General features: G+C 61.6%; 1 protein-coding gene across 2 annotated transcripts in view; it reads left to right on the forward strand.

The window, feature by feature from the left end:
- SLIT3 (slit guidance ligand 3) overlaps positions 1-26520 on the forward strand; it is a 517570-nt gene that overhangs the window by 420580 nt on the left and 70470 nt on the right. For both annotated transcript variants that reach the window (XM_055125249.1, XM_055125250.1), the window contains 2 exons: positions 16850-16921; positions 23667-23830. In XM_055125249.1, the coding sequence (XP_054981224.1) occupies positions 16850-16921; positions 23667-23830 (236 nt within the window). The remainder of the gene's footprint in view (positions 1-16849; positions 16922-23666; positions 23831-26520) is intronic.

A 26520-nucleotide genomic window follows, 5' to 3' on the forward strand; every position in this document is an offset into this window, starting at 1 on the left:
GGGCGGGACCCCCCAGCGAGCATCTCGAAGGCAGAGGGTCTTCCTCCCTCAGATTCTAACACCCTCACCCCGGCCAGCCGGCCAGTGGCAAATGCCCCCTTGGTCTCCGATGGCCGCCCACCCAGAGGGGCTGGAGCAGTTAGTCTCCAGTGAGTCGGGTGCTGGCCTGGCACGTTCCCCGACACCCTAGATGGTCTCCCTAGTCTCCCAGGAATGGTCCCCGAGCCAGGAGTCGGCCCTGAGCACCGCCGGGAGTGGCCCAGAACTGAACAGTGAGAAGGCAGCCGGGCCTCGAGTTCAGGAAGTGCCACCGCGATCCAGAGAACTGTTCTGGAAAAGACCAGAAAGGGGGGCAGCTGGGCAGCCTGGGGGGCACGTCTGGTCCCCTCCCCGGCAGGCCGCCACAGGGGGTGGGGGGTTGGAGCCCCCAGGGCCGGGCTACTGGGTCTCTCCCCGAGAACCACGTCCCGGGGAAAATCCGAGTGTAGACCCTGCACAGCCTTAGGCGTGTCTACACCCGCTCCCCAGCCCCCAGGCTGAACTGGGACCGAGGCCCTCAGGCCCTCCGGCGTTCAGGGCCTTGAAGCCTCCAACCCATTGCGGGGAGGCAGCAGTCGGGATAGTTCTCCCGGGCCGCGGGGGGCAGCTTCCCGACACAGCCCCGGCCCCTGGCTGTGTTTGAAAGACACGTTTCTTCGGCTCCACGTGGCTCAGCGCTTGGAAATTAATCATGATCCTTTTTTTTTTTTCCCTCCCTTTCCCCCGTGGGTTTTTTAATTTCCAGCGGAGCCAGGCGGCTCTGGAGCCATCACTCATCTTCAGGGTGTGCCCGTCCCGAAATTAGCCAGGGCTGATGTCTCCATTTAAAGAGCCCCCAGTTGTTCTGCCCCCCACCCCACCCCACCAGGGCCTTCCACGGCCCCAGCTCCGTGCTGGCCTCCAGAGACGGGGGACTTCTCTGAGCTTAACCGAGGCACCCTGGCGGAGTCCGGACGGGGAGGTAACACGTGGCGAGAGAGCAAGGGCGCCCCGTTAACTTAGTCCTGCTAAGAGAGAGAGAGAGAGGGTGAGAGAGAGGGAGAGGGGGGAGAGAGAGAGAGAGAAAGGGATAGAGGGAGAGGGAGAGAGAGGGGGGGAGAGAGAGAGAAAGGGGATAGAGGGAGAGGGAGGGGGGAGAGGAAGAAAGGGATAGAGAGAGGAGAGGAGAGAAGAAGGGAGAGAGAGAGAGAGGAGAGAGAGAGAGGGGAGAGAGAGAGGGGATGAGAGAGAGAGGGAGAGAGAGAGGGAGAGAGAGAGAGGGAGAGAGAGATAGAGAGAGGCGCTCAAGCCCCCCGTAGCCCCCCGGAGAGGCTGCACCCCGGGAAGACAGAGTTCCACCTCGAGACGCATCTTTCCTGGCGGGCAGTGGAGAGTCGGAACCCAGGGCCAGGCCGTGGCCATCTCACTCGCCCAACCGGCCAACCCAAAGGGACTTTTCGTGTGTGTCCATTTGGTTTGGGTTTTGTTTTCGAGCGTGTTTGGAGGCAGGGGGCGGGGGGTACACTTAGCCGTGCTCCGGAGCTACTCCCAGCTCTGTGCTCAGGCGTCCCTCCAAGGGGGGCCAGGGAGATGGGGGACCGTGTGTAGTGCTGGGGATTGAACCCAGGGCCTCCTGCATATGAAGTCAGCTGAGCTGTCTCTTTCTCTCTCTCTCTCTCTCTCTCTCTCTCTCTCTCTCTCTCTCTCTCTCTCTCTCTCTCTCTCTCTCTCTCTCTCTTCCCCTAATCCCCCATCTGCCACCAGGAGAAAGAGGAGGCAGTGGGTAGCCCTCGGGGTCCCCCTGTCCCCCTCTTTTCTGCATCTGCAAACGCCGAGGCGGGTCTGAGGAGTTAGGTTGCGTGGGTGCTTACGAGGTGCACCTGGGAGCCGCCCCCCCAACCCCCACCCTGAGCTGGCTGTGAGGAGAGGGACCAAGGACAGAGCAGGGGCCCGGGACCGGGGGCTGAATCCTGCCCTCTGTCACCCCATCACCCCACCTGGCTTTGGGTCCCTGCAGAAATGGGGGTGCCGGGAAACACAGCGGAAGGAGACCGTTCAGGCTGGGCCCTGCCTCCCCGGGACCTCAGAGCCCGTCTCCCCGGACGCCCCGCTCAGAGACACTGAGCTGTGACTCCGCCTTGCCCTGGCCCTTAGTGACTCAGTTTCTGGGCTCTGCGAGGCATGACCAGCCCCCCAAGAACCGTTGCGGGCGGGGGGTGGGGGACCAGCGGGAGCGGCCCCGGCACCGTCACGGAGGAGAGCAGAGTCTCCCGTGGGCGACAGGAGCTGCCCGGGGTCTAGTTCTGGCTTCCCAGCGTTACCGGTGGGCTCGGACACTGAGAGCTCGGGGGCTTCGCTGCCCCCCGTCCCCCCCCTCACAGCGTCCTCCTGGTCGCCCTGCGTCTGGCGCCGCCTCCTTCCTTCCCGACTGTTCTCTCGGCTGCACGATTCGGGGACTTGGGGTCTCTGCTGGTCAGTACCCCTCCCTCAGCCAGATGTGCCCCCCCTCCCCGCCCGACCTGCAGTCTCCCGGCCTGCTCTGCGCCTTGGCTTTCTTCTTGTTGCTATTGTCTTGTTGTGTTTGGGGGAGGCCCCACCCCATGCTCAGGGCTGACTCCCAGATCTGTGCTCAGGGCTCACTCCCGGCTCTGTGCTCAGGGCTCACTCCCGGCTCTGTGCTCAGGGCTCACTCCTGGCTCTGTGCTCAGGACTCACTCCCGGCTCTGTGCTCAGGGTTCACTTCCGGCTCTGTGCTCAGGGCTGACTCCCGGCTCTGCGCTCAGGGATGACTCCTGACAGTGGTCAGTGGGGGCAGCCCTACGGGATGCCGGGGATCAAACCCAGGTTGACCGCACACAAGGCAAGTGCCCTCCCCACCAGACTATCCCTCCCGCCCCTGAGAGCTTTGGGTAACCCAGCCCCGGGCTGGCTCGCCTGAGCACGGTCAAGCCCTTCCCGCAATGAGACCGGGTCCCTCGCTGACCCAGCACGCCAGCCTGGGAAGTGTCTAGTGACCAGGAGATGGGGAGGCTGGACGAAGGGAGCCTCTGGGCGAGCCCCCGGTCACTGCACAGCTCTGCCTTCCCCAGGGCCATGGGGGAAGGGACCAGAGTTCCAGGCACTGTTCTCCAGCATTCTCTCCCGACTCCGCCCCACAAATCACAAGTCCCGTGAAATACGCCGCCAGCAGTGCCGGAACCGTTCAGAACACGGCACGGAATGCACGGGCGTTCCGTGTGCTCCTGGCGAGGGCTCTGCCTTTGATCAGCCTCGTGGCCCGGCTGTCTCCATTGCAGACCACCCAGCAGGGGTACACAGAGCTGGCTGGGGCCGCTCTGAGGGTCTTTTATTTTATTTTTCTTTTTGGGTCACACCTGGCGATGCACAGGGGCCATTCCTGGCTCAGCACTCAGGAATTACTCCTGGCGGTGCTCAGGGGACCATATGGGATGCTGGGAATCAAACCCGGGTCGGCCGAGTGCAAGGCAAACGCCCTCCCTGCTGTGCTATCGCTCCAGCTCCCGCTCTGACGGTCTTTTGCTGCCGGCGATCGAGTGCCACTCGGCAGTCCGGGGACTGCGGTGACGTTCGTGTGGGTCGGCCCAGGCAGGGCCCTCCCTGTCTCCGGGGCGGCCTCCCTTTGTGGAGAGAAGGTGCAGGGGGAACCGCCAGGGCTGGGCCTCTTGGTAGCATGCTCCCCCCCCACCCCCCACCCCGCCCCCGTCCTGTCTCTGCCCCCAGCCCCACATCTCAGCTCCCACATCCTGCGCCCGTATCGGGCACCTCCCGGCAGTGAGGCCGTTCGAAAGAACCAACCCATGCCCCCCCAAGTAAGATTCGGGGGGGGGGGGCTCCAGCACAAAAACACCTACTGTCCTCAGTGTTCGGTGCCATGGAGGCCGTCGGAGGAGGGAAGACCTCCTCTCTGGCCAAATGAAGGGCTGAGGCGGGGGGGGGGGGTCGGGGGGGGATGGAGAGTGAGCCCAGGGGTGAGGCGCCAACCTGACATCCCACCGACCCCCGTTTGATCCCTGATCCCTGCGGGCAGCTCAGAGCCTGCGTCTTCTGGCTCTTCTGTGAGCCCGCCTCTGTCGGGTGTTTTTCCGGGATTTAGCGTGCGTTATCTGTGTGTCACTCTGCAGCCAAGTGGAGATGTGTTGGGGGTCCCGCCCAGTGGTGCTCGGGGGGCTACTCCAGGCTCTGTGCGGGGGTGGGGGCGGGGGGAACCACGCACTGCGGGGATTAAACCCAGGCCTCCGGCCGCGTTGCAGCTCTAAGCTCTAGGCGAGTGAGGCGCATGGACAGTGCGGGGGTTAGGGGGCCTGGTGGGAGGTGGCGGGTGCACGCACTTGGCGTTGGGTGATGTGGGTCTGCATCGGGGAGCACGTGCACTCCCTTGGTTGGGATGGGTGGACGCCCCCGCCCCGCCGACTGACCCTCTCACTTCTCTCCCTGCTGCCCACCCTGGCAGCCTGTCCCCAAAGCCCGGGCATCACCGAGTGTGCCCGCAACGGTGCCAGATGCCAGGACTGGGGGCAGCTCCAGATACTCAGACCCTGTGGTGCCCCAGGCCCTTCCCAGACCCCCAGCTCCCGCTCTGCGAAACCTGAGATGGAGCATCCCTGGGCTCCCGGGTAGGCAGAGCGCGGGGATAGGGGGCTCGGGGCTCCCAGACCCCCGCCAGGAAGCCGCAGACCAGAGCCGAAGCATGTCGGACCCCAAGACTTCCCCGGGAAGTGGAACATCCCGGGTTGCTTGTAGTGTGTGTGTGTGTGTGTGTGTGTGTGGTGTGTGTGTGTGTGTGTGTGTGTGTGTGTGTGAAAGCAGGTAGAATCGAGCTTGGGAAGATGGGGAGCAGCGAGATCAGAAGCACAATCCCTTTCCCACGCCCCGTGCCGTACACCCCAGCCTCCAGCTCCCCACGGTGCCCACCCCCACCACCCCACCCCGTGTGCGTCTGTGCGTCCGACCCACTTTGCAGAGATGAGTCAGGAGCGGAAGCAGTTGTAGGGAGCCACCAGTGGTCAGGTGGGCTGTCTCTCGTCACAGCCGGGCGGGGAGGACGGGGCCTCCCTGGGCCCAGCTTAAAGGACACGCAGGGGAGAGCGGGGAGAAAGCCCTCGCGAGGAGGGTCGGCCACGTCCTCCCTCCTGTGCCCAGGGGTGTCGACTCCCAAAGCCTGGACCCTCCTGCACGTCAGCCTAGGCGGGGAGGGCGCAGAGCCTGGTGCGGGTGGCCATCCACTCCAGCCGTGTGTGCCGCCGGAGGGGAATGGTCTGTTTCTCAGTGACCGTCGTGATGGGTGACGTGTGGGGGAGTGGACAGTCACATCTGCATCGTAGTGGGCATCTGGGTGGTCATTCATGGTGAAGGTAAAGGGCTGGTCACTCACAGTGAGTATATAGGGATGGTCATTCGCAGCGACCACATAGGGCTGGTCACTCACGGTGATGATATAGATGGTCATTCACGGTGACTACAAGGGGGTGGTGATTCATAGTGACCACATAGGTGGTCATTTGCAATGATTGTATAAGGATGGTCATTCACAGTGACTGTGTATAGAGGTGGTCATTCACAGTGACCATAAGGGATGGTCATTCACGGGGACTGTATAGGGATAGTCATTTGCAGTGACCTTCTAGAACTGGTCACTCACGGTGACGATATAGATGGTCAGTCACAGTGACTATAAAGGGATGGTTATTCATAGTACCCATATAGGTGGCCATTTGCAGTGACTATATAAGGCTGGTCATTAATAGTGGCTGTACAGGTAGATGGTCATCCACAGTGACCTCGTAGACAGTCATCGGGATGGTTTTTCATGGTGCCTGTGTAGTTGGTCATTCGCAGTGACCCTAAAGGGATGGTCACTCACAGTGACTCTATAGATGGTCATTCGTAGTGTCAGAGATGGTCATTAGCAGTGATAGAACTGGCCATTCACAGTGACCATGAAGCAATGATCATTTGCAGTGGCTGTATAGATGGTCATTAGTAGTGATAAAGATGGCCCTTCGCGAGCGGTGACCGTATAGATGGTCATCCGCAGTGACCGTTGCTAAGGGTGATGCAGAGAAAAGGGGAACCCTGAGCGCTTTAGTCGAGGTAGCTGCCCTTGGCCGTGCAGAGCCTTTGTGGTTTCAGCTTGTCTGTCTCCCGGGCGCTGCGGTAAGACATCAGGACCCCCCACCCTGGGTCAGTCCTCAGCGCAGTCTTACCTGGGGTGGGGGGGGGGGGGGGCTGTGCCTCTCGTCTCACAGAGGAGAGCTCTTGGGCTCGGAGAATCACCTGCCCAGAGACGCTGCCAGGTCCCCGGGCTCTCCCTGCAGGCGAGCCCTGCTGCCAAAACACAAAACTTAAACGTCTGGGTTAAAAAAGTGTGTGGTGGGGCTGGAGCGATAGCACAGCGGATAGGGTGTTTGCCTTGCACGTGGCCGACCCGGGTTCAAATCCCAGCATCCCATATAGTCCCCTGAGCATGGCCAGGGGTAATTCCTGAGTGCAGAGCCAGGAGTAACCCCTGTGCATCGCCAGGTGTGACCCAAAAAGCAAAAAAAAAAAAAAAAGTGTGTGGTGAAGGGTCAGAGAGATCGTACTGGGGTAGGGTGCTTACCCTGCATGCAGCTGACCCGGGTTTAAGCCAGCACTGCACACGGTCCCCCGAGCATCCCCAGGAATGATCCCCAAGTCCAGAGTCGGGAGTAAGCCCTGAGCACCTTCAGGTGAGGCCCCAAAGCCCCCCACCCACCCACCTACCCACCTTGCAAGAAAATACGGAACCACACCTACCAGAGAACCAGCCCTATACAGCGGTGAGATTACTGGCTGTGGCAAGTATCCAGAATCCCTCAGGAGCCCTAGTCTTCCTTCTTAGAAATGTTGGTCCACTGAGGCACTGAGATCTGACCCTCCGACCTCTGCTTAATCAGCACCACGCCCAGCCCCTCAGAACTGCCCCAGAGGTGGACACCCAAAAGCCAAGGTCAGACTCGGGCTGGCTGCTGCCCCATCCCCCATCGCTTGGGAGCTTGGGACCCGTTTCCTTATTAAAACGAGGAAGTGGCTGTAACCAACCCCTTTCTCAAGTATTGTGGCTTCTAGGAGAAGTCACGGCCCAATGTCCACTGGGTCCGGCTGCCGAGGACAGCCGCTGTGGGTGGCCACTGCCTTGTCTCAGGTGGGCGGTTAAAGAAAGTACGGCGGCCAAATCGAGTTAACTGGGTCAAAGCTTTTCGCACCCTCTCAGCCGGAACAGAGCGAAGGAGACAATTGTCCCAGAACTGGCTGAAATGTCCACCGGTAGAATATTGTCTTGAAATTGCCCGTTTCTCACTTTTTTTTCCCCCCTTTGGTTTTCCCACTCCTCCAGCTCAGCAGTGAGGTGGGCATTTTTTTGTTTTGCTTTGTTTTGGGTGTTTTTTTTTCTCACCAAAATGAACAGGAGGGGCTGGAGCAATAATAAATAGTACGGCAGTTAGAACACTTGCCTGGCACACAGCTGACCTGGGTTCAGTCCCCGGCACCCCGTAGAGCCCTCCCAAGCTCCACCAGGAGTGATTCCCTGAGCTCAGCCTATAGGAAGCCCTGAGCACCTCCAGGGGCTACCTCCCACACACCCGAAAAAAAAATTTTTTTTTATTAAGTCAAATGAACAAAGGGGCTGGAGCGATAGCATAGCGGGTAGGGTGTTTGCCTTGCACGCGGCTGACCCAGGTTCGATTCCCAGCATCCCATAGGGTCCCCCGAGCACTGCCAGGAGTAAATCCTGAGCATCACCAGGTGTGACCCAAAAAGAAAAAAAAAATGAACAGAATCAGAACCATGGTGGAGATCGGCGCTTCCTAACAGAGACGTAACTGGTTTTCATTTTGTTGTCCCTGTTTTCACCTGGGTTTCCCCCAAGCACCGCAGCTGTTCCCTCCAGCAGCCTGGGGGTCGAGTGTGCGCCTGACTTTAGCAGAAGTCTGGACGCTTCTCCGGAAAAACCAAGAAGGGTGGGATTCTGTGTCGCAGACGGTGGCGTGTTGAGGCAGTCGGGACTGACGTGGCACTTTGTGGTCAGCACTGGGGATTTTCTGTGGAGCTTCCAGAATGCCAGGAGAGGAACTTGGTTCTCCATGACTCCCCCTCACCTGCTCCCCATCCCACCCCGACCCCTCACCTGGCCCACCGAGACTTGGATCAGGTGGCCGTCACGGAAAATGGCTCACTTGGTTTTTGCTTTTTTGGGGGGGTCACACCCGGCAATGCTCAGAGCTGACTCCTGGCTCAGCACTCAGTAATGACTCCTGGCGGTGCTCAGGGGCCCCTATGGGATGCTGGGAATTGAACCCGGGTTGGCCGTGTGCAAGGCAAATGCCCTCCCCGCTGTGCTGTCACTCCAGCCCCTCACTTGGTTTTTGACACCATCGGGGGTGTGGGGGGCACAGGTGAAGATCTCGTGGAACGGTCAGATGGACCCCTGAATTTTACACCACTTGAATAAGCCATGCATTGAATGAATGGTTCCGGTGACTAGAATCGGGGGTGTCCCAGCAGCTTCCGCTGGCTCTCCTTTCTCCTTATTCGGCAGTACTGGCGTGTCTTTTTCCCTGAGTTAAGAGGACATGGCAGAGAGGGTTGGGTGGGTCTGACACAGCCCGGTTATCTCCGGGACTCGGGGGGAAGGCAGGACAGGGGGTGCCTTGCAGACCTCAGGAAAAGGGAGGCTGGGGACCCCAATTGTCCCCGACCCCTTGGCTCTGCAGAGCGGGGCCCTGGGACCCCCGAGGTGGGGGGGAAATTGGCTTCTCCTGCCGCCGCAGACCTGCAGGGAGGCCAGGGGGCCACAGGCAAGCAGCGGGAGCAGAGCTGAAAGGAGGTGGGGGTGGGGGGTGGCCTCCTTCCTGCCTCCCCCTGAGCTTCCCTAGCTTGGGGCAGACCTGCAGGAGGGAGAGGGGAGTGGGGAGAATGTGCTGAGAAAGGCTGTGAGTCTAAAAGCGGGAGTCCGCTGCTCCACATTTGCTGGGGGGGGGCAGGGGGGGTGGCTGCAGGGAGCCAGGACCGGCCCGTCCGGGGCCCAGCTCTCAGCCGGCTGCGTGGGCAGGCTGCACCCCTGCAGGCGTGGAGCTGGGTGGTGTTGCTTGGTTGGCCGGTTGGTCTCTCCATCGTACAGAAAGTTTCCGAATTGGTGGCCGAGCCCCAGAGCTCTAGTCTTTTTTTTTTTTTTAATTGTCGGACCATGCCCCAAGGCCCGAGCTCAGTCAGCCAGGGAAGAGTTGTCCAGCCGATGAAAACACGGGAGCACCATGAGTACTCCAAACTGTGGGGCCAGAGCGGTAGTACAGCGGGGAGGGCGTTTGCCTCGCATGCAGCCGACCCGGGTTTGATCCCCAGGATCCCATAGGGTCCCCTGAGCACCGCCAGGAGTCATTCCCGAGTGCATGAGCCAGGAGTAACGCTGAGCATCGTGAGCATCGCCCAGTGTGACCCAAAAAGAAAAAAAAAAAAAACTGTGGACATCTGAGGGCTGGGGCCATAGCTCAGCAGGGAGGGCGTTTGCCTTGGTTGCAGCCGATCTGGGATGGACCCCCGGGTCCCCATAAGATCCTCCAGGACTGATCCCTGAGTGCAGAGCCAGGAGTCGGCCCTGAGCACCACTAGGCAGGGCCCCAAAACCAAAAAAAGGAAAAAATGTTTAGACTCTGGGCGTCTGAGTGCACCGTGGCCGGTTCTGAGGATCTCATGTTCTCCTTAGACGCTTAAATCTGCCACCGTTTGCGTTTATCAGGGTGTCACGGCACCCCCCCACCCCCGTTTTAACGCACCGGGGGCCGTGCCAAGTAGAATAAAAGATGGGGCCCGAAGGCCGGCCCTTCCGCGAAGGCACCCGCACCGACAACTTGTCAGCCGATTGTTTTTATTTATTTCCGTGGGTTTTTAACATGACACCTGGAGACCGTTTAAAACGCTCCTTGGCGGTGGAGAGCCCAGTGTTTAAAAATAACGCTTGCCCGGCGCCAAATCACTTTAGAGCCGGGTACAAATATTGAGACAAAAACCCCAGCTGTTATTGCTTTGGCTGCTAATTTGAGGTGTCAAATGGGAGCGCGGCTGCGAGGCGGCAGTGAGCGAGGCCCCTCGCGAGATCATTATGTCTCCTAACAGCCCAGAGTAATGGGCTAATCAGTGCGGCATCAGTTGTTTCCATTCCATGCCCACACAATGGTCGTGAGCCTTAATTTAAGCGGTCCTCGGGGAGTGCGGGGAGCCCAGCCCCGCGCGGCCGCACCCCCTGGACGGTCCCGAGTCGCAGAGACCTAGCGTGGCCCCCACGCTCTCTCCATCCGTCCGCCGCCCTCCAGGCACCCCCATCCCCGCCCCGACCCCGCTCCTGTCTGCCGTAGTAGACGCACGGCCGGCTCCCACCAGCGGCCGAGAGCTGTGTGCCAGGGCTCTTCAGGGCTGCCTTAAAGTGCCCGTGAGACCAGCCCGGGCGGGGCAGGCCTTCGGGTGACGCTCCAGCCCGGGGGTCCGTTGCGGGCTTGGAGGCAGATACCCAGTCACCTACTCGCCCCCAGGAGCCCCTAGCTGCATGTGCTATCTCCATATCTCTCTCACACACACTCGCTCGCTCTGTCTATCTCTAACTCTCTATATCTCGCTCTTTCTCTCTCTCTGTCTCTCTTTTGCTATCACGCTCTCTGTCTCGCCTCTGTCTTCCTCTCTCTGTGTCTCTGTGTTTCTGTCTCTGTTTCTGTTTGCCTCTCTCTTTCTCCATCTCTCTCGATCTATCTCTGTCTCCCTCTCTCTGTCTCTGTCTCTGTGTTTCTGTCTCTGTTTCTGTCTGTCTCTCTGTCTCTTTCTCCATCTCTCTTGCCGCTCTATCTCTGTCTCTCTGTGTCTATGTCTGTCTCTCTCTTGCTCTCTCTATCTCTGTGTCTCTCTCTTGCTCACTCTATCTCTACCTCTGTCTCTAGCTCGCTCCCTTGCTCTCTTGCTCTCTCTTCTCTCTGTGTCTCTGTCTCCCTTTTGCTATCTCGCTCTGTCTCTCCTCTCTCTCCCCTTGTCTCTCTGTCTCTCTCTGTGTTTCTGTCTCTCTGTCTCTGTCTCTTGGTCTCTCTTTTCATCTCTCTCGCTCTGTCTCTGTCTCTCTGTGTCTGTCTCTATCTCTGTATCTCTCTCTTGCACTTTCTCTCGCTCACTCGCTCACTCCCCGCCCCGCTCATTCCCATGCTCCAGTGCTGTGGGTTCCGGCCTTCTGACCCTGCAGACTGCCCCTGAGGGTGGGCCTGCGCACCCCACAAGCCCCATGTATAGTCAGTGATGTGCAGTGGGGACACCGGGCCCAGCTCGCCCTCGTGGTCCCAGAGGGGCTCGGCCTGCAGGCCAGTCAGCTGCTGGGAGGAGGTTGGCCTGTCCCGACACACCCTGACCACTGGGCTCTCCTGCCCTCGGAGAGATATGGGAATCGTCCTCCCTCGGGGGCGCTCTGGGTGCTGGCGATGACACTTACAGGTGCTGGGGGGCCGGGGTGATAGCACAGCAGGGAGGGCGCTTGCCTTGCCCTGACATCCCATGTGGTCCCCCCGAGCACCACCAGGAGTGATCCCTGAGCACAGAGCTAGGGGCGAGCCCTAAGCACCGCCAGGCGTGGCCCCTGAACAGGACAAGCCCCGGGAAGAGACCGAGGCCTGGGTCTGCTCTCCCCTGGACGTGGACGTTTGTCCCTGCGACCCCGTAGCCGTGCGATCTGGGCGGGTTGCGTGGATTCGGACTGGAAGGACGGTTGTTTGGGGTGGCACCCGGCTGTGCCCGGGGCCCATTCGTGGCACTACCCATGGTGTGGGGGACCCTTTGCGGTGTGTGGGGGGCTCAAGCTATGCGCCTCACCCCCCCCGTATCTCTCCCCAGCGAAACCCCCAGCCCCCGCCACTCCCCTTGGCCGTCTCGGCAGTGAAGGCTCCGGGAGAATGACTGACAGCGGGGTCTCCGCTTGCCGGGAGAGCAGCTCCTCGGGGCAAGTGCCGGGCGGGGGCCAGCCCGGACTCTGCGTGCGGGGGCAGAGAACTCAGCAGGGCCACACCCCACCCACCTCCCATCCGCCCGCAAGGCGGAGTCCCCTACAAGCCTCTGCACCACTGACGAGAAAGGTTGCGAAGGTGTGTGTGTGTGTGTGTGTGTGTGTGAGTGTGGTGTGAGTGTGTGTGTGAGTGTGTGTGAGTGTGTATGAGTGTGTGTATGAGTGTGTGTGTGAGTGTGTATCTGTGAGTGTGTGTGTGTGAGTGTGTGTGTGTGAGTGTGTGTAAGTGTGTGTGTGAGTGTGTGTGTGAGTGTGTATCTGTGAGTGTGTGTGTGTGAGTGTGTGTGTGTGTGTGACCTGGGAGCCATATACACCTTTTCCCCCCGGGCAAAGCTGTCCCCGCAGTTTGGGGGGCTTCCCTGGAAGCGCATTCTACGGGGTGTCATTCTTCATTAGCGGGGCAGTTTCCGGTGCCTCTGGCTAGACGTGGAGCGACAGAAAAGAGGCAGGCAGCGGCAGGAAGGGGGTGGGGTGTGGCGGGGCGCCCTTGTACCTATCCGTGTGTCCAGGGAGCTGTCCGCGCGTGGCTCCCAGGTCACACACACACACACACACACACACGCACACACACACACATACAGACATACATTCACACACACTTACACGCACACATACACAGACATACATTCACACACATACACACACACATACATACCACACACACACTCACGCACTCACACATACATGGACACACACTCACTCACGCACACTCCTCAGCTAAGGGCCCACCAGCCCCCCGCAGTCACATTCCCGAGATCTCAGTGCTTGAAGGGGGGCAGCCCAGCCCAACCCCATTCCGGGCGTGTCGGGTGCCAGGGGGGAGCCTTGCTCAGTGACCGCTGTGCCCTCTGAGAAGGGCACGACACACCGCCTGGTTCCCATTACAGCCCCGTGTCAACGCCAGCAGGAGGGGGAGTCAGGCTGAGCCCCCCACGCCCTTTCTCTTGGGGGGGGGACAGGGAGGGCTTATCGCTCCCCCCGCCAGGCACCCGAGGGTGCAGCCTCTCGTCCATCTCCGCCGGGGCCCTGCTTCTCTGCTGGCCAGGGCACGGCCAGGCTCTCTCTCAGCAGATCCCCTTTGCCTGTGGTCAGTCGCCCGTCCCTGCCCCCACCCCTGCCCAAGCCCCCTTCCTGGAGAGGCCCCTGCTGTAGGCGGCCTGAGTTGACATGAGCCCCTCGCCCCTCTCCACCCCATCCCGGGGCAGCCCCCAGAGAGCCTCGGCCCCTTACTGTGTGGAGAGGAGTTGAGAGGACACCCCCGCTCCCCCTCGCCCCGGGGTTGGGGGCCGCCTGGCGGGCGGTGCTGTGCCCCGAGCACTCACAGATAACCCTGCTGCCCCCGGGCCGGCCACACCCCGCACACGGAGCGCCCCACCCCTCCCTGCACCCCCGCCAGCGCCAGGGCCGCTGCTGGAGTGATGAAGCGACATCCTAATGGGAGGAGACGGAGGGAAATGTCAGCCTTATTAAGGCGGCCAGGGCGGCGTGGCTGCGGCCGGCTGGAGCCACAGGCCTGAGATGGTTATCTCGGGGTACGCAGGCCGGCAGCGGGGGAGGGGGGTGGGGGCGGACGGCATATGTGGCGGGGGGCAGAGGGGGGGTTCCTCTGTCAGTGAGTGCAGCTGCCCCCAGGGAGGGCTGGGTGCTGTTTCGGAACCGGGGTTTTTCCCCAGGCAGGAAAGCCACCCCCAATAGACCTGGGGGGTGGGGTCCCGGGGGCGTGGGGGGTCGAGGCGCAGAGACATAGCACAGCGGGAAAGGCCCTGGCCTCGCACGCAGACTTAACCCCCCCTCCATGGGGTCTCCCGAGCACTGCCAAGAGTGCTCCCTGAGTACAGAGCCAGGAGTCAGCCCTGAGCACTGCGGGGTGTGCCATCCCCTTCTCCGCCCTCCCCCCCAAGCAAAGAAGGAGGCAGGGGCCACAAAAGTGGGTGCGGGGGGGGGGCGGAGACGGCAACATTGAGAAGAGGTTCCAGAGAGGAGCCGAGGAAGGGGGGTGACCCCTGGGAGCCACAGAGGCCAGGGAAGGAGATGCACACCCCCACCTCCACCCCCGCCAAGGGTCCACTGAGAGACCCCCCCCGCCCCACCCCGCCGTGGACTGTAGAACTGAAAACAGAGCGAAAGAGTCTGTGGCTTCCAGCCACTGCTTCGGGCCACTGACCTCGGCCTCCATTGTGGAGTCAGGCTAGCATGGGGAGACCCCCGGCTTCCCCGGGGGAGGGGGCTGGAGGCCGCAGGAGAGACAGAATAGCAGAGCCCAGGGCCGTTCCCTGGGCCGGCTAGGGGAGCTCGGACTGCTGGCGGGGCCAGGCGTCCTCTCTGTGACGGCCGCCGTGGCCAACAGAGCAACGGAGGCCCGTCACGCCGTCACGACAGAGCAGGAAGCTCAGGGCGGTTCCGAACCGACTCGTGGCTCCCCCTCACCCCCACCCCCGGCAGACAGAGGCCGAGCTCAGAGCTGGCAGCTCGAGGCCGCCTCCTTCCTTCCCACTCACCGCTCCCCGCCCCCCCCCCCAGCCGCCCTCACCCCTCCACCTCTGCTCCCCGAGGCTGGGCTGAAGGGGAACATCGCAGGGCGGGCCGGAAATCCCATGCATGGATCTGTGTGTATCAGGGAAGCAGGAGCAGGAGCTGCCCCGGAGACAGACCTCCGAGAGGGAGAGGCCACCGCCTCGCGGCCTCCCTGGGCCGGCAGATCACGAGCGCGCGGACACAGCTTAAGTCACGGGGGCGGTGGAATAATTGCTATTATCATCAATGTTTTATGGCCCTCATTACGACTCACATTTAAATATCAGGGTGGTAATCCATTAATAAGTCATGGCTGCCGGACGCCCGCCGCAGCCAGCCAGAGCCCGGGCCCGGCGTGATACTAGCTGTCTGCTCAGCTGCAGCCCGGCCGGCTGGGCACCCACTCACACACTGTCCTTGCCTTGGAGGGAGAGAGAGAGAGAGAGAGAGAGAGAGAGAGAGAGAGAGAGAGAGAGAGAGAGAGGAGGCAGTGGTGGTGACTTGGGTTTCGTCCAGCTGCGGGCTCATGGTCTCAGCCAAAGGGCACTGGCAGGAACACGGGGAGGAGAGAAACGGGGTGACTTCGGGGAAGGCGGGGAGAGACAGGACGCCCCCCTGCAGAGCTGGAGATACTTCCGGCTGTCTGAGGAAGGTGCACACGCAGGCACACAAGAACAAAGGGAGTTCGAGTCCCACAGAATGAAGCAGCCAGGGGAAGTTCAACCTCACCAAATGCCGAGTGAGGCCAATGACTCGTGAGCCCCCTGTCCCCCACCCCCCGCTCTGGTTCTTCCTCTCGACCAGTGGCCACCCAGGCACGGGCCATGCAGCCCCACAGGTGCCCCTCGGACATGGGGAATTAAACTAGCTGGGCAGCGGGGGGCGGGGGGAGAGGGTCCGAGGGAGGGGAACATCCCAGGACCCAGCTACAGGCTAGAGAAGGCTCTGCCATGGGGACCCAGGGTGGCCGTGTACTGCACAGAGCTCTTTCTCGTCCCTCGGACACTGGGGTATTGGGTGGGGAGGGGACAGGTCAGGCCACGCAGGGCTGGACCACCCCCGCCCTCGGTGGGCGAAGTGGCCAGTCCCCATTGACTGAGCCCAGGTCCTGTCACGCCCCAACCCCCGGCTGCAGAGATTCCCAGTCAGATGAGTGTTTGCCTGAGGCCGCCCCCGGTGAGCACGCGGGACCCCCTTGGAAATCTGCAGCACACCCAGGCCGAGAGGATGTCCAGGAAACTAGGAGGGAATGGCTTTGAGACTTTGCAGGGCCTGGACCGGTGAGGGGGCGGGGCGTGGGGAAGAGGGGCGGGGCCTGAGGCAGAGGGGCGGGGCCTGGCGTGTGCAAGGGGGCGTGGCCGGCGGCCGTGGGAGGCGCCAGCAGAGGACCGAGGAGCCAGCCGGGATGCAGCCTACGGCAGGGCTGGGTGCAGGAGTCGCAGTTGCGTCTTCCTCCCTGCAGCCCCGCGGCTGCTGCCTTTCTGGGGGTCTGCCTTTCTGCAGCTCCTTCTGTGCTCAGCCCCACCCCGGGGCCTCCCTCCGTCCTCCAGCAAGTGGTCTTCCTTCACGGGGGACGCGCCCTTCTCTTCTTCCCTTCTCCCGGAGCAAAGAAAAAAGCCACGTCAGGGCCCCGTGGCGCCTGGTGGGACGCTCCCAGCCCTGGCATCGGGGTGCGGGGGGGAAAGGGGAGGCATCTCCGTGCCCTGCGCCTCGCCTGGCAAACACCCACAGGTAAAAAGCCCTGGGTGCGGGCAGTTCGGGGCGAGCAATGCGTGCAAGGAAGAGCGAGAGCGTGGCTTTGCATCCTGTCTCCAGAGCTCCGCGCTCGGGGTCCTGGGGAAGGGGACCTCGTCCCCCCCCACCAGCCGCCGCTCAGCCTCCTTACCTGTGGCCCGAGAGTAACAGCCGGCCCGCCCAGGGCCCGGGTCACTCAGCCGAACGCCGCCGCCGCGCGAATCTGCTGCCTCCTCTCTACGGAGAGGGCAAGAATGTGTCTGTAGCTGCGGCTGCAGTGCCCAGGATGGGAGCCATGTAACAAAGGGCTCGGTGGGGTTCCAGGGAGCTGGACCGCAGCCCACCGTGTAGGGGGCTTGGGCAGAGGGCGGCATCGGGGCAGCTCCTGCCCTCTGCAGACCCACACCGTGGCCGTCTCCCGCTGTGCCATGGCCGCCCCCGGGTGGCCCGTCTTACTGGGACAGCATCTCGGTGGCCTGGTTGACCGACACCCGGACCGTTTTCCTGTCTCCACAGCACCCTCAACAACAACAACATCAGCCACATCCTGGTCACCAGCTTCAACCACATGCCGAAGATCCGGACGCTGTGAGTACCAGCCCCCCTGGGGCCCCACCTTGCTTTCCACAGACCAGAGGCAGCGCCTGAGCCGGGGGCTGCGGTGGTGGGCACGGGTTTCTCTGTCCAAGTGTAGCTTCCTTCTGGGGTCCTCCAATGGTGTGTGTGTGTGTGTGTGTGTGTGTGTGTGTGTGTGTGTGTGTGTGTTGGTGTGTGTGTAGGTGTGTGTGGAGGAGAGCGGGGGAAGGAGCCTCGTGGCGCTGTCCATGGTCCTGAATCTCCATTCCGTCGCGGGCAGCCTTGACTCGCTCTCAGGGGGCAGCCGGCACCTCAGAATCCTTTGTGGTTTGTGTGTGTGTGTGTGTTTTTTATCTTCCTGGGGAAAGTGGATCTGTGTTGTCACAGGATGCAGAGAACTCGGGCTGATGACTCACCACTCCCTTAGCTACTGTTCTATCTCTTTGCCACGGATTGGCATCACTTCCTGCTCTGGGAAATGCCCAGGGGACAGGGAGGCGGACAGGGGGGGGGGATGGTGGTCTTTCGTCCCTCTTTGTGCGAACTCCAACTCCCACACTTGCTGCCCACGTGCTCCCTGGGTGGGGTTCTGCACCAGAGAGCGGTAGCTTGGCTCTTGCTCCTGACTGTGTCACGTGCATTCCAGGGGAGCGGATGGGTGGGTGGGGGGGTGTGCCCAGGAAACAGCTCACCCCCAGAATGCCTGTAACCGAGCTCGGTTCTAGTGTCCCGGGACTGGGCACCAGATCGTGACTCGTTGTGCCTGTAAATTTCCCGTCCAGCGGGTGCCATTCCCGACGGCTTCGTCCCCCTTCCGCCTCCTTTGCTGGCAGCTGCCGTGTGTGATACTCTTGTGTGCGGCTGTGTGAGGCGGTGCCCCCACGCACTGGATTGGGGGGGTTGCTCGGCTGCAGTGCTCGCCAGGGGCTGGCCTGGGAAGTGTGTGTGGGGGGGGAGCGTGGTGCCTGGGTGGCTTCATGCTGCTCTGTACGAGGCTCTTACGCTCGGCCACGGAGTGTGCCAGAGAGCCCGCGCCCTGCCTTTCAGCGTGGGGAACGGTACCTGGGCCCCTTCCACAGAAACGTTGGTGGGCGCGCGGGGTGGGGGCGGGGGAGCTTCCAGCTGCAGCACTCAGGGGCCAGGCAAAGAGTCAGAGTCCTCGCTGGTCATTTATCAGCCCCGGGGCTTCTTCCCCGCCCCCTCCCACACACACTCTGTAAGTGGGGATGGTGCCGCGTCCCTGAAGGGTTGCAGTGTGGAAAGGACCCGATGCACAGGAGACCGTTAATCTTGGTAGTTTTCTTCGTATTGTTACCATCACACATTTAATAACTTTATTTCTTTTGGTTTTCCTTATTTTGGGGTTTTGGTTTTTTTTTCTTTTTGGGTCACTCCCAGCGATGCACAAGGGTTGCTCCTGGCCCTGCACTCAGGAATTACTCCTGGCGGTGCTCAGGGGACCCTATGGGATGCTGGGAATAGAACCCGAGTCGACCGCGTGCAAGGCAAACGCCCCACCCGCTGTGCTGTCGCTCCAGCCCCTGATTTTTTTCTTAAAAAAAAAAAAGCACGGGGCCAGAGTGATAGTATAGTGGGTAAGGCGTTTGCCTTGCCTGCAGCAGACCCGGGTTTGATCCCTGGCGCCCTGTATGATACGCTGAGTTCGCCAGGAGCACCCCCCCAGTGTGGTCCAAAACAACAACAAAAAATTTTTCTTCAAAAAAAAGGGTGGGGGAGGAGTAGGGAAGGAGGGGGAGGAAAGTTGGACAGAAAGTACTAAACAAACGGTGTAACCAAGGACTGTGAATCCAGGGAGAGCTGGAAATCCCGAACTGGAGCATAGCGCCCCCTGGAGCAAGTTAAGAAAATAACCTGGCTGCCTCCAGGCAGGCGTCCCGGGGAAGCTTCTTGCAGACTCAGGGCTGGGAACACTACCCTGGGCTCAGGGGAGCACAGAGCAAGGAGCGGAGCAGCCACGGAGGCGGGCCGCAGAGGGAGCACGCAGGGCACGCGGGGGAGCCAGCCCGTTAGCCGAGTCTGGAGCAGGTCAGCCCGGACCTGAGGCCCGTGCCACAGTGTTCCCGTACTGGCTCTAAGTCCCAGGCCTCACTCCTGGCGGGGCTGGGGAGTCCTATGGGGCTGGGGAGTCCTGGGGGAACCCTATGGGATGCCGGAGATCAGGCCTGGCCCGGCCCTGTGCAAGGCAAGTGCTGGGCTCTATTGCTTCAGCTCCTCCGTCCTGATTTTTTTTAAAGACCTTTTTTTTTAAAAGAGAAATTCTAGTCTGCAGAGAATTCCTCAAAGCTCCACAACAGCAGCTCAGCAAGGCATGACCAGTATTATTATTATTGTTGTTGTTGTTTTGTTGTTTGTGGGGCTAGAGCGATAGCACAGCGGATAGGGCGTTTGCCTTGCACCCGGCCGACCGGTGTTTGATTCCTCCACCCCTCTCGGAGAGCCCGGCAAGCTACCGAGAGTATCCCGCCCGCACAGCAGAGCCTGGCAAGCTCCCCGTGGCGTATTCGATATGCCAAAAACAGTAACAACAAGTCTCACAATGGAGACGTTACTGGTGCCCGCTCGAGCAAATCGATGAACCACGGGACAACAGTGATACAGTGATTGTTTGTGGGGGCGCCACACCCAGCAGTCCTCAGGGCTTACTCCTGGCTCCACGCCCGGGGACCACTCCCCAGCAGGACTCAGGGGACCATCTGGGGTGCTGGGGATCTGTCCCAGGTGGGGCTTGCTTGGTCCTTGCCTGCAGGAATCCCCCTCCCCCGGGAAGGGACCCTGTCCCCTCTTTCCACCCTAGCTGGGAGCGGCCAGGAGAGAGTCGGCAGCGGGGGTGGGGGTCCCCTGGGTGGCAGTGAGGCTGCTGTGGCTAGAACTGGGCGGGGGTCCTTTGTTTGGAGACGGAGGGAGGGCAGGGAGGGTGCGTCCTTGCTTCTGCCCCGCCCCCTTTCCTCTGGGTTCTGTCAGCTGGGCTGAGATCAGCCTGTCTGTCTGTCTGTCAGCTCTCTCCGCTGCCTGCCCACTGTTTTCCCTTTGGTTTAATTTCCGAGCCGACTGCAGCCGCCGACTCCCTGTCCAGAACTCCCCGGAGACTCCGGCTGACTAATCCCCCCTTCGCTGTAATTAAAGTTGGGAGGGGGGAGTGGATGGTGGTGGAGAAGGGCTGGGGGCTGGCGGGTGGAGAGAGGGAGGGAGAGAGAGAGAGAGAGAGAGAGAGAGAGAGAGAGAGAGAGAGAGAGAGAGAGAGAGAGAGAGAGAGAGAGAGACGAGTCATCAGCAGGGTTTCTGCAGGGAATGGTCTCTGTTCCAAACCAGCGGTGACCCTCCCGAGGGATTTGCCGGGATCTCAGTCCCGCTGCTCTGGCTGATCGGCCCCGCTGCCCAACAGCAGCTGGGTCCACTCACCTTACATTCCGCAGCCGTGGTCTCCCTAAGGGGGAAGCTTCCCGCCCGCCAAAATTGGCAAAAGAGGGGCTGGAGCGATAGCACAGCAGGGAGGGCGTTTGCCTTGCACACGGCCGACCTGGGTTTGATCCCCTGCATCCCATAGGGTCCCCCGAGCACCGCCAGGAGTCATTTCTGAGTGCAGACCCAGGAGTAACCCCTGAGCATCGCCATTTGTGACCCAAAAAGCAAAAAAAAAAAAAAAAAAAGAAAATTGGCAAAAGAGCAGGCGGGGTGCAGGGGAGGAGGTGGGGGGGTTCCGCCCCTCGGCGATGCCCAGCTGTGTGAGCCGTAAGAACTGGGTGCAGGCACTGCCAGGGCTGCCAGGGGCAAGCGGGCGGGGCTGGCGTGAGCGTGCCCATCCTCACTGCCACGGCCGGCCGTGAGGGTGAACTGTTTCTCCCGCAGCTGGGAGGCACGCCCGGCCCGACCCGCCCTCTCTCCCCCCAGCCTTCCCATGGCTGCTGTCAGCGTCTGAAGGGGGCACTGGAACATGCCCCCGTTTTGCACACGGACGGTAACACAGAGCCTAGAGCGCCATCACGGTGTGGCCGGCCGAAAACCTGGGCCCACCCTCGGCCTTCTGGGAGGGAGCGAAGGAAGGGAGGCCGGGAAGGGCCTGACGGAGAGCAGGCTGGGGGGACTCAGCCAGGCTTCCTCCGCCCCCCTCCTGAGCCCTGGGCATTGCCCTGCCGCGGACACCTCTGGCCTGATGGCCGGAGAGCCTCTGAGCACTAAAATACCAGCGGTAGGGGCAGAGCCGTAGCCCTTGCCTTGCCTGGCCCGTGGCTGGCCCTCATGGGATCCCCGGCATCCCATACGGTCCCCCAAAACCCCACTCAGGAGTGGTCCCTGAGCACAGAGCCGGGAGCCAGCGCTGAGCACCGCTGGGCGCAACCCCTCACCCCCCCAAAAAAAGGAAAAGTAAAGTAAAGTTGGTTTTTTGTTGTGTGTGTGTTTTTTTTTGTTTTGTTTTTTGCTTTTTGGGTCACACCCAGTGATGCTCAGGGGTTACTCCTGGCTCATGCACTCAGGAATTACCCCTGGCGGTGCTCAGGGGACCATGTGGGATGCTGGGAATCGAACCTGGGTCGGCCGGGTGCAAGGCAGACGCCCTCCCCGCTGTGCTATGGCTCCAGCCCAAAACGTCAGTGTTGGGATGAGAGGGGCACTGTCTGCTGGCCAGAGCGGGCTGTGAGGGGCCTCACCAGCTCCGTGGGCCACGTCCCAAAAGGAGGAACCAGCCGGCTGCTGGCCCGGGCTGGTGACGCAAGACCCCTTGGGTGGCTGTCACGCCCCTCTGGCTCCCAGGGTCCCCTGGGGGGATCCCCACGGCCACCGCCCGGCACTAAGAGAAGGACAGTGTGTAGCGAGGGGCGGGTGACCCCTGCAGCTGGAGGTGGAACCCGCCACCTAGAACCTTTCTCCCCCGGGGGGAGGGGGAACTGCAGCCCCGTCCCCCTCCCAGAAATGAGGCCACGACTCGCCTCTGCCTCGCCTCCTCTCCGCTCTGCCCTTGGTCCCGTCCCTGATGGGCGCTGCCGGCACGGGGCATTGATACACACGGGCCCGCGGTGAGGGGTCAGCGGTGCCGCCCCGGCTCCCAGGGTAAGGCTGGATGCTCTGCTCACGGCCCGTCTCCATGCCGACGGCGCCCCCCCCGGCACGGAAAGGGAGCCCCCTCATGACCGCCATGCTCTTTGGGGGTGTGGGCGTCCAGCGCCTCTGCCGCCTCCTCTCTGCCCTCCGCACCCAGAGGTGTCTGCTCCCTGCGCCCTCGCTGTCCTCTTAGAATGGGCCCGCCCCAGGGCGGGACTAAAGGGTCTCTCCCTGTCCATGGCCAGCCCCGCCCCTGGCAGCCCACAGGGTCCTCCCTGAGCACCGAGCCAGGAGTCAGGGGCCCCCGAGCGAAAGCACGGTGTGGAGGGTGTTTGCCTGGCACGCGGCCCATCCGGGTTTCGTCCCTGGCACCCCATGGGGTCCCCCGAGCCCCTTTAGGAGTCGGCCCAGAGCACAGAGCCAGGAGTCAGCCCTGAGCACCAACCAGGTGTGGCCCAAACAAATCCAAACAAAGAAGTAAGGGAGTCGCTCAGCCCTGCCCCACGAGGTGGGCATGACTGTGAGGGAGGCTGCGTCCTGGGTCCCCTGGGGGGCGGGGGGGTGACACCGCCTGGGCCTCACAGCCGAGCAGAGAGGGTGTTTCCTTGGGATGCTGTACATGCCCCCGCCACACACACACACACACACACACACACACACACTCTTCAGGCTTTGACCATCTTCCCCCCTCATGTCTCCCTGTCACACATACACACACATACACACACACACACTTCATGCTGTGACCATCTCCCCTCTCGTGTCTCCCTGTCACACACAGACACACACACTTAATGCTGTGACTATCTCCTTCTTCATGTCTCCCTTTCACACATACACACTCACATACACACATTCTTCCCGCTGTGACCTCTTCCCTCTGTGCCTCCCCGTGACACACACACACAGACATACACACACTTAATGCTGTGACTGTCTCCTTCCTCATGTCTCCCTGTCACACACACACACACACACACTCACACACTCTTTCTGCTGTGACTGTCTGCCCCTGTGCCTACCCGTGACACACATACATGCACACACTTCATGCTGTGACCATGTCTCTCCTCATGTCTCCCCGTCTCTCTCTCTCACATACACACACATACACATGCACACATACACACACACACCCTCACACATACTCTTCCCGCTGTGACCATGTCTCCTCTCTGTACCTCCCTGTCTCTCTCTCACACACATACACACACACACACACACACACACACACACACACTTTGTGCTGTGACCATCTCCCTCCTCATGTCTCCCCATCACACACACAGATGCACGTGCACACACCACTCACACACACTCTTCCTGCTGTGACCGTGTCTCCCCTCTGTGCCTCCCCATCTCTCTCTCTCATACACACACACACACACACACACACACACACTCTTCCCGCCGTGACCATGTCCTCTCCCCTCTGTGCCTCCCTGTCTCTCTCTCTCACTCACTCACACACACACACACACACACACACACAGACTCATACACACTCTTCCCGCCGGGACCGTGTCTCCCCCTGTGCCTCCCCGTCTCTCTCTCTCCTCTCTCCCTCTCCTCTCTCTCTCTTCTCTCTCTCTCCTCTCTCTCTCTCTCACACACACTCACACACACACACTCACACACACACACTCACACACACTCTTCCCGCCGTGACCGTGTCTCCCCCTGTGCCTCCCCTCCCCAGGCGCCTGCACTCCAACAACCTCCTGTGCGACTGTCACCTGGCCTGGCTGTCGGACTGGCTGCGGCAGCGACAGGCCATCGGCCAGTTCACCCTGTGCATGGCCCCCGTGCACCTGCGGGGCTTCAGCGTGGCCGACGTGCAGAAGAAGGAGTACGTGTGTGCAGGTGAGGCCCGCCCGCGCGCCCGCTGCACCCCTGCACCCCCTCAGCTTGCTACTGAGCTCTGCAGGGGAACCCGGGCTGGGGGGGTGGGGGGAGGGCAGCCAAGGCGGTCCTAAGAAAGCAGCTTTTGTACTTGTGGTGGGGGGTGTACCAGGAACTCGGGGCCCACTGCCCGGTGTATGCCTCCCTGTCCGCCAAGCAGCCCCCTCCTGGGAGCCACTGTAGCGTCTGCTAGTTTGCTAAGCCCACACCTGGCATGTCGCTCGGGGAAACGGGGGTCCCGGGGCGGGGGTCCCGGGGTTAGCCCGCTGGCTCTGCTCCTCACCCCACTTCTGGTTTCTGGGGAACCGTCATGCCATGCCTGCAGAGCAGAGAAACAGAAGCTGGAAGGAGGGCGGAGGGCAATAAGGCATCAGAGCACTTCGGGGGGAGTCCAGAGGGCTCGTGCGTGTCTAGTGGGTGCACAAAACTGGCGCCGGACCGCACATGGCTGGCACGAGAGAGGAGCACACATGGCGTGTCCTGTCCTCCAGGGGATGGGCCTGATGGCTCCCCGGGCACCCAGGGGTGCGAGGTGGCTGTGGGAGCCAGAGCACACACACCCCGCCCCCCGCCTGGCTGCCACCTCTAGCTCATGCACTGGATTTCCACGGACACCCTCCAGCATCCTCGGGGCAGGACAGTCGGGCAGCCCCTCAGCTGACTTTGCCCGGAAAGGAGAGGGAGGAAGAGAAAGTTCTCGGTTGAGGCCGTTTTCTGAGTCCGGAAATCGGAGTGCGGGGGGGGGGGGTATGAGGCCTCTCCCCTGGGGGGCAGTAGGGGGCGCCCTGGGGTCGGTCCCTCGCACAGTCCTGGAATGCAGGACCGGGTTCTCTGGGGCCTCTGAAGGCTGACTTTGGGGTTCTGCGGTGCAGGGAGGAAGGGGGACAGGTTGCCGAGGGCTGGGGGCCGCCCCCTTGACTTTTCTTTCCTGGCGCCCCTCTAAGTATGGAGGAAGAGCTGTGGCCAGCCCCGGGCAGCCCGGGCCAGCAAGGACACGGGCATGCAGCTCCATCTCGCTCTTTGCTGCTCTCACTGCCGCCGCTCTGTATCCTCCCTCCCAGCCCCCACCCCCGCCGCCAGCAGCCCCCTCGAGAATTCCTGTCGCTGCCCACTGAGCAATCCCTCCCCATCCCAACACGTTTGATAAAACCGTTGATCACACAGGCTCCAAACTCCAATCGGGGGACGGTAATTACAGCAATTACCCAGCGAAGGGTACAATATTGGCATAAGTGCCCGTGAAAGAAATAATTACAGCGTAAAGGAGTCGCCCGCGAGGGAGGGAGGAAGCCTAATTAGAGAGAACGCCCAGGCGCTGCCAGCCGCCCAGCCTTCCACAGAGGGGGCTGTCGTCGGGAGAGGGACCTTCTCCCATCACGGGGAGTGGGGGGCAACCCCTACAGCCCCCAGCAGGAAGGCCCTGCCCCTGCATTCCACAGGACAGGCCCGTGTCCTTCACGAAAAGGCTGCGTCCGGGCCAGAGCCACAGCACAGCGGGGAGGGCGTCTGCCTTGCACACGGCCCACCAGGGTTCGATCCCTGGCATCCCGTAGGGTCCCCTGAGCACCGCCAGGAGTCATTCCTGAGTGCAGAGCCAGGACTAACCCCTGTGCATTGCCAGGTGCGAAAAGTAAAAAAATTAATAGATTAATTAATTAATTAATTAATTGAAAGGCTGCATCTCCTCTGTGTCCAGCAGACGGGACCCAAGAGTGACACAGGTCCCGACCCGACCCCCTCCCTCCCCTGTTCCCAGCCACCGAGCCAGAGTTCCAATGCTGCTGCTCAAACAGCCCCGCGGGCACGTCTCTGGAAGGCGTGAAGGTTGGGGTCTCGAGATGCCCCGAGTGAGCGAGCCGTTAGGCCCTCAGCTAAGCAGTCGGTGCCCAGCCCTGCCAGGGAGCAAGGGAGCAAGGGGCCCTGTGTGCCCCTCAGATGCTGCCCCAGACACTCACAGGAGCCCAGGGACAAAGGGACTCGTGTATGTGTGTGTGTGTGTGTGTATGTTTGTGTGTGTGCGCGTGTGTGTGTGTGTGTGTGTGTGTGTCTGTGCACACACATGCATAGGTGGGGCTTTGCTTTCTGGAAAGGTCCTTGTCAGATACAGTCGTGAGGGGGTGGGGGTCAGGGGGGTGAATGGTAGCTGGGTCCTCCCAAGACCTGCGACCCGCCTCTGGCCTTTCTGGGGTACCAGGAGGGGAGCCCCTCCCCCAAGGGTTGTGCCTCTTCAGTGATTGGTGGAGAGGTGAGGGCAGGAAGAGGTGGCCGGTGTGTGGCCGGAGGTCACGGAGGAGGCTGTGTGCCCCTGACCTTCTCACGCCCACGTGTGCACACGGGCCTGTGGCAGAGCCCCGCACCCGGCCGAGTGTGAGACAGTCCTGAGGGGACCTGGCGGTGGCCGCCCTGGGTCAGGAAACATCCGACCAGGCGCCTCGTGCAAGCTCTTCCCTGCACGGCACACGGGGAGGACGCTGGCCAGGAGGGAACAAGTGGTCAGGGGCCAGAGCAGAGGCCTCGGCGGGGAGGACGTTGGCCTAGCCCATGGCCGACCTGAGTTCGATCCCCGGCATCCCATGTAGACAGACCCCAGGAGGGAGCCCTTAAGCCCAGAGCCAGGAGTCGGCCCTGGGCACTGCTAAGGTGTCGCCCCA

The sequence above is a fragment of the Sorex araneus genome, chromosome 2 (assembly GCF_027595985.1).
Source record: "Sorex araneus isolate mSorAra2 chromosome 2, mSorAra2.pri, whole genome shotgun sequence".
NCBI lineage: Eukaryota > Metazoa > Chordata > Mammalia > Eulipotyphla > Soricidae > Sorex > Sorex araneus.